The sequence below is a fragment of the Palaemon carinicauda genome, chromosome 36 (genome assembly GCF_036898095.1).
Source record: "Palaemon carinicauda isolate YSFRI2023 chromosome 36, ASM3689809v2, whole genome shotgun sequence".
Lineage (NCBI taxonomy): Eukaryota > Metazoa > Arthropoda > Malacostraca > Decapoda > Palaemonidae > Palaemon > Palaemon carinicauda.
Genome location: NC_090760.1, coordinates 15,770,660 through 15,778,159, shown reverse-complemented (window position 1 = coordinate 15,778,159; position 7,500 = coordinate 15,770,660). Strand labels below are relative to the sequence as shown.

At 36.5% G+C, this 7,500-nt stretch overlaps 2 protein-coding genes across 2 annotated transcripts in view; one reads left to right on the top strand and one right to left on the bottom strand.

The window, feature by feature from the left end:
• Nucleotides 1-2,098, top strand: part of LOC137628769 (uncharacterized) — a 45,480-nt gene extending 43,382 nt beyond the window's left edge. The window contains exons 8-9 of the mRNA XM_068359972.1: nucleotides 595-703; nucleotides 1,619-2,098. Coding sequence (XP_068216073.1) covers nucleotides 595-703; nucleotides 1,619-1,841 — 332 coding nt within the window. The 3' untranslated portion in view covers nucleotides 1,842-2,098. The remainder of the gene's footprint in view (nucleotides 1-594; nucleotides 704-1,618) is intronic.
• A 258-nt stretch (nucleotides 2,099-2,356) lies between these two features.
• The window catches only part of LOC137628493 (uncharacterized), an 18,166-nt gene continuing 13,022 nt past the window's right edge, over nucleotides 2,357-7,500 (bottom strand). Inside the window, exons 3-6 of the mRNA XM_068359649.1 lie at nucleotides 7,211-7,346; nucleotides 5,888-6,021; nucleotides 4,996-5,227; nucleotides 2,357-3,356 (exon numbers count right to left, since the gene is read on the bottom strand). Of these exons, the coding sequence (XP_068215750.1) occupies nucleotides 3,277-3,356; nucleotides 4,996-5,227; nucleotides 5,888-6,021; nucleotides 7,211-7,346 (582 nt within the window). The 3' untranslated portion in view covers nucleotides 2,357-3,276. The remainder of the gene's footprint in view (nucleotides 3,357-4,995; nucleotides 5,228-5,887; nucleotides 6,022-7,210; nucleotides 7,347-7,500) is intronic.

Genomic DNA, 7,500 nt, shown 5'->3' with positions numbered 1-7,500 from the left:
ATGCAGTTAAGAGTTCTTTGACAGGATTGGTAGACTTTAGCTTTAGCGAAATAACATTGGCCATTAGAGATCGGTATTGTGGCAGTTTTGCTAAATTTGAGTCATTGATAATATAGTTACTGACAGAATGTAAATTGTAGACTATTTTTCAGTATAGAGTATCCTTAGCGATTAGTGTTTTGGCAGTTTTGCTAAATTTTAGTCACTGATAATATAAATACTGATGGAATGTAGACTGTGAACTATTTTTCTCAATAGACTGTACCCTTAGACTCTAGTATTTTGGCATTTTCTTCTAAATTTAAGTCATTGATAATATAAATACTGATGGAATATAGATTGTATTTTTTTGTTTTCAGTAGGGGGTACCCTTAAAGACTAGTATTTTAGCAGGTTTGCTAAATTTGAGTTATTGATAATACAAATACTGATGTTATGTAGACTGTAAACTATTTTTTTAGTAGAGAATAATATTTTGGCAGTTTTTTTTCTAGATTTGAATCATTGATAATATAAATACTGATGGAATGTAGAGTGTAAACTTTTTTTCAGTAGCGGATGCTCTTAAGTCTTACCTAATCTCTTAATCCACAGGTATAACTTCAGACTTTTGGATTGGGGGTCGGCACAAGGACGACACTGAAGGATGGAAGTGGCTGTCAGACAGTGACATGGAGCTCGGTTCGCCATTTTGGGCTGTCAGGTAGATCAGTGTGAATTTCGTTTCATAACCACAATTTCCCAATTTTGTGCATTCTAAGAGTTTCAAGTTAAAAATAGTCATAGTTAGGAATAGTTTTGAGTGTAACATCTGTGTTTTATTTCAAATTACAATATGTGAATTCAGTTGCTTTTTGGTTGGTCTTAAAGTGGGGTTCACACGGTCGAAGGGTTCGTTGAACCCGGTTGTCGAACCTGCTTGTCAAACAGTTCGAAGAGTTGGCAGACATTCACAAATGCATAAAGTTTGTGGACAATGAAGCCCTGCCAACAAAAGTCAGTAGGGAACAGACTTTCTTCGAACCATTCGACGAACATGTTCAACAACCAAATACCCCGCTCACACTTTATACTATAGTCAATTTCTTCTAGCGATGCAGATTTGCACCGACTCGCAGCGGTGCCCTTTTTAGCTCGGAAAAGTTTCCTGATCGCTGATTGGTTGGACGAGATCATTCTAACCAATCAGCGATCAGGAAACTTTTCCGAGCTAAAAGGGCACCGCTGCGAGTCGGTGCAAATCTGCCTCGATAAAAGAAATGGACTATAGATAGATCTACCTCATCCAAAGGGAATACTTAGAGAGGAAAAGAAAATCATATTATGCCTATGGGTGATTGTCTCTAGTTTAACGTAAAAAGTACCAGAAACCTTTTCAACTCTTACTCTTCACACCCCCAACTTTAATCAAGGTTCAATCATTAAGGCACTTGAGAAGATCAGACTCATTTGTTTGTGTATCAATCAATTCCAGAGACAACAATGATAGTTGTAGTATACTCAACTTTACAACAAAGGCCGGTCACCATAAATGCAATTTGACACTTTTTTTAATACAAATATCCCAATTTCAGAGCGTTGCAATATATTACTTTAAAAGAGTTTTACGTGCTTGCAGGTACGAAGACTCGTGTAATAAGAGGGAAGAGGAATACAGTCTGGCTACACAGTATTTCATAAACAAGACTGCTTGTTACCACTACCAACAAGCTCCTAGACCTAGCTCAGCCAACCTGTGCTCAGCTATGACCTACAAGCATTATCATTATGTGACTGATGAAGACTGTTTGATTCCAAGAAGTCCTTTGTGCCTGGCAAACAGTAATGGGACGAGCTTTTAGACTGACATTGCTCATATGGCCTTGGGCAGAGTGAATTTTCAGACCTGAGCTTTTATGTGCCTCTATGTCTATTATTAATCAGATTTTAATGTGAATAACTGAGTATAACACTAGATAAGGTTTGATTAATGCATAGATTATGTCCTATGCTGCTTTGCCACGTGTATCCATTGCCCAAGTTTCAATAGATGCATTTTATGACTAGCTATACTGTAAGTCAGTTAACCACATATATTCCACTATAGACTGTCTTATGTAAATCTCTACTATGATGAACTTTTTGAACTTGTAGTTTGATGAGGGATGAGAATGTTATATATGATATTCATCTTTGTCATCCATTACATATATAAATCCCATTATACCTGTGTTTACATATATTACATTTATATTCTTAATAGTTAGTCAGTAATGGTGGGTTAGAGCTATGGCTGAGAAGGACGTGTGACTGACTAGCTTATCCCAAAATATTGATCAACTTTCAAGTGGAACTTTATTCATTTATTTATTTATTTATTTATTTATTATTATTATTATTATTATTATTATTATTATTATTATTATTATTATTATTATTATTATTATTAGCTAAAGACATTCCTGTGGTTGCCCTATGTCTAAAGTAGCCTAAGCCACCGTACATGAGTCATGACAGAGATTATAAAGTCAACCTTCGACCTTTCCTATCTTTGTTCTTAATTAAACTTACTTCTTATTCTTATGTTTCTTATTTTTTCTTTAGAATTTCTTCTCCATGATCTCAAAATTGGTTTATTAATTCACTTAGAAGGGACAGGAGAATAGCGTTAGTTTCATGCACCAGCTTAGTCCTATATGGATTTAAATAGGTCAAAAAGTACTAAACTCTTCATTGGTTTGGGGAAATATGTAATTGGGACGTTATTCCTGTACATTCTAGAAATTCTTAAATTGTTTTAACAAAGGCTGTATTCAACGAATAATGTGTTACAAGACGCTACGTGACTTCCTAGAATCCCTTTGGTTACACACACACACACACACACACACACACACACACACACACATACGTGAATGGTTCGAGAAAAGCACATGTGTAAGATCTTTAAAATGAAAACACTTTTTTCGTTCCTGTATTATTTATCAAGATGTCGTCATTTAGGATAATTATCTTAACTCAGGCAGCCTAACATCATCAAAAGATCACTGATTGTACACGGAAAATTAGTCTACTCTACAACGTTATCATGAAAACCGAATCATCGGAATACGGCTTCCGGGAAGATTTTCGTTTTAAAAACAATCTCTCTCTCTCTCTCTCTCTCTCTCTCTCTCTCTCCTCTCTCTCTCTCTCTCTCTCTCTCTCTCTCTCTCTCTCTCCTGGGTTCACCACAGGCGAATATCTCTTCCTGGCGAGCCTTCAATTCCATTCCATTTCTCTTCATTTTTTCTTTCCTCAAGCGTGACTCCGGTTCAAGAAGGCAAGCACGGCCAGCATGGTTGAAATGACGCCCAAGCAAAAGCCGTGGGATCCATCTGTAAACATAGATTGCGTTATTACATATACTGATAGTTGTAAGTTATTGACAATATTATCAATTGGTGGTATTTATCAATAAAATATATGAGATAATAAACAAAATTCGATGTGGTAACATCCCTGACTGGTGAATGCTAGACTGGGATTCGAGTCCCGCTCAGACTCGTTAGTTTCTTTGGTCGCTGCAACCTCGCCATCCTCTTGAGCCAAGGATGGTGGGTTTGGGGGAGCATATAGGTCTATCTGCCGAGTTATCAGCAGCCATTGCCTGACCTTCCTTGATCTTACCTTGGGTGGAGAGGTGGCTTGGGCGCTGATCATATGGTCGGTTTCTAGAGCATTGTCTAAATCGATAGGGGAGTGTTACTGTCCCTTGCCACTGCCATTCATGAGGGGCCTTTAAACCAGCCACCCGTTGATATACTACCGCTAGAGAGTTATGGGGTCTTTTGACTGGCCAGACAGTACTACATTGGATCCTCCTCTCTGGTTACGGTTCATTTTCCCTTTGCCTACATACACACTGAATAGTCTGGCATATTCTTTACATATTCTCCTCTATCCTCATACACCTGACAACACAGATTACCAAACAATTCTTCATCACCCAAGGGGTTACTGCACTGTACTTGTTCAGTGCCACTTTCCTCTTGGTAAGGGTAGAAGAGACTCTTTAGCTATGGTAAGCAGCTCTTCTAGGAGAAGGACACTCCAAAATCAAACCACTGTTCTCTAGTCTTAGGTAGTGCCATAGCCTCTGTACCATGGCCTTTCACTGTCTTGGGTTCGAGTTCTCTTGCTTGAGGGTACACTCGAGCACACTCTCCTATCTTATTTCTCTTCCTCTTGTTTTGTTAAAGTTTTTATAGTTTATATAGGAGATATTTATTGTTGTTACTCTTCTTAGAATATTTTATTTTCCTTTTTTCCTTTCCGCACTGAGCTATTTTCCCTGTTGGAGCCCCTGGGCTTATAGCATACTGCTTTTCCAACTAGGGTTGTAGCTTAGTAAGTGATAATAATAATAATAATAATTAAAATCATGGAACTGTTTATAAACCAACTGTGACAGTAGATCTATGTTCCCCAGTTATGAATGGCTTGTGTGGGCAGACTCCAATAACTTTTGGAAAAAATTACGTATTTTCTTATAAATTATAGGTCATAATTTGTACCTATGTATCACAGAATGCTGGCCTATATGTATCCTAGAGATTCAGAAAAGGCTTGGTAAGGTTAGCCTTGTGAAACAGAAAACCAATCGTAGTATATGGGTACTGACTGTTTTATATTTCTATAATGTATCCAAAGGTTTTAGTAACTAACCACAAAAAAACTAAAAAAAAGCGTGAGACTTATGAGTAGACCCAAGGTCCATTAAAGGACCTTGAGTAGACCCAAGGTCCGTAGACCCAAGGTCCTTTAGGACCTTGAGTAGACCTACAGTAATTCCAAAGGATTTAGTACGTAAGGAAACTAAAAAAAAGCGTGTGACTTCTAAGTAGGCCTACAGTAATTCATGAATGATTATAGCTGCGTATTCATTAGGAATAATTACAGTAGGCATTCCTTTCGATATATTCAAATTGAAAGAATATGTTACTGAATCTACCTCGCAGGACTTTGCTCCCTCACCTGCCCTGCCAGCGCCATCCAGAACAGAGGCGTGGAAAGGGGAAATGGTGGTGAGGACGTCGAAGGATTCCTCGTGGTAGATATTAGCTATGTCTGATGAGCACTTCACCTTTGCGTACCCCGCCTCCTTCAGGATCTTCGGTAATAAAGGCAGGCGCATTCGAAGGACCGAGTCGGTGAGCCCTTCGGAGTCAGTGTAGTCGATCTGGGGTTCTGTCCATCCCACCTGAGCCTGTTCAGTGTAGAACAGAGGGAGTTAAATTGTCAATAGTTTTTGAAGTTTATATAGTTTATATATGAAAGATCTAATTTAATGTTGTTACTTTTCTTGAAATGTTTAATTTTGATTGTTCATTACTTCTCTTGCAGTTTATTTCCTTTTTTCCTTTCCTCGCTGGACTATTTTTCCTGTTCGAGCCCTTGGGCTTATAGCATCTTGTTTTTCTAGCTAAGGTTATAACTTAGATTGTAATAATAATAATAATAATAATAATAATAATAATAATAATAATAATAATGACAGATTGGAAGGAAACCAGGGACGAATAATAGAAAAAAATAGTTACATACATATTAGTTATATTTTAGACAGAAAATAATTTGCAATTATATAATTAAGATAGATAAATGATAATGAATCGAGTAATTACTCTTAACTTTACACAATTTTTGACAACAGTGAGATCCTAAAGTCCTTCTTTCCGGACTTTAGGATCTCATAGTAGTCAAGAATTGTGATAAGATCCTAAAGGTTAGTTTAAGATGGTGTTTGTAGCCAGTCATATTAGCTTTCTGGAAGTGTTTTAAACATTATAGAAACTCTCTGAAGAAAGAGCTGGAAGTAGTTTTATTCTCTTGATAGCGTTGTGAACATTAGGCCTACAGGATTTACCGGTTGGTTGTTGATGGAGAAGGATAACTCGGGAGGAGGCTTCGATCTTTTAGAAGTGCAGGTGATGTCCACCCAGTCGCCAGGCAGGTAAGGACGCTTCACGCCTGAAATGATAGGCCTAGTGTCTGGTAGATCTGGGAAAGAAAGAAAAAATTCTTGGTCACACTAATGGCGTAGGATATTTTTGTAATATCTATATTAGATAAAGTGTCAATTCTCTATTACTTATGATTTATAGACACTGTACTGAAGAACTTTCAGTAACATACCTATATGCATAGGCCTACATGATAGGAGTCTACCTTTCCATATTTGCTTATGCACTTATGTATCAATATTAATGTTTGTAGTATTCACAGACTATTTAATACAAAATAAAATAGGTGCAATATGTAATTAAGATTTGCAAATATTTTCATGTCTAAAATAGTTTAAAATGCTGTTCTTTCTAATAAACTGGATCCCAGCAGTAAAAGGAAAAATATAAAATCTCTGCTAAATACTCTGTCAAGTTTTAGAAGAAAGATATTGTATAAATACAGCTGCCATGAAATATTTCCGCAGTCTATTTGATTACAATTAAAGAAACAATTCTCCCTCCATTTTTAAAAATTGGGAAAAAGCGTATAGTCCGGTCTCGTATCCCGAAAGTAAACTAAATTATTTGCTTTAACCACTGGTTTTCGTTTTCATCTTACATAAACATTAGAATATATTTTAATAATTGATATTTTCGTTGTTTTGATATTCTTGAGCATTTCGCCGTATGTCTTGGGTTCCGACGATCTGCGATATTCTTTTGTTTTTGTCTAAAATCCCAGATTTATTTCTTAGCCAAAGTATTTACTTGATATTTTGTGGTATTTTCATAAATCAGTTTCCCCCCATTGAAATTCGTAAGTATACAAATTTATTAAAGATATATAAAAAAAAAATCATCCGTTTTTTATAAGAAAAACGACGCTCTTCGATTTTCATTTGTTTGTGTCTAAAATCTCAGATTTATTTTTTAGTCAAAATATTTGCATGATATTTTATGGTATTTTCAGAATTCAATCCCCCCCCCCATTGAAATTTGTAGGCCTACGTATACAAATTTATAAAAAAAAATCTTCCATTTTTATAAGAAAAAAGACGCTCTTCGATTTTCATTTGTTTTTGTCTAAAATCTCAGATTTATTTCTTTGCCAAAATATTTACATTTCTTGTATTTTCTTAATCAGTTTCTCTCCATTGAAATTCGTTAGTATACAAATTTATAAAAGAAAAATTAAAAAATCCTCGTTATTTTAATAATAAAAAACCCAAAGGAATAAAACTGACCAACAACGCTGAGATTGGCGGAGTGTGAATCGGTGTAGAAGGTGGGCGAGTCGGCCGAGACTTCGCACTGGAAGGGGCCCGATGCGTCTAGGGTCACATTGGTGATGACCACGCGTCCTCCCATAGAACCCCTGACCTGTATAAAGGTTAAAAGGTTAAAGGTGACTGGTTTCAGTTCCGGTTCCATCAGAATAGATACTCACCAGAACGTCAGCCGGGCAAGCCCAAACCCCCAAGATAGGCAAAAATAATAGGTGAGAATGAAGTTCGTTGAAACATGCGTAAACTTA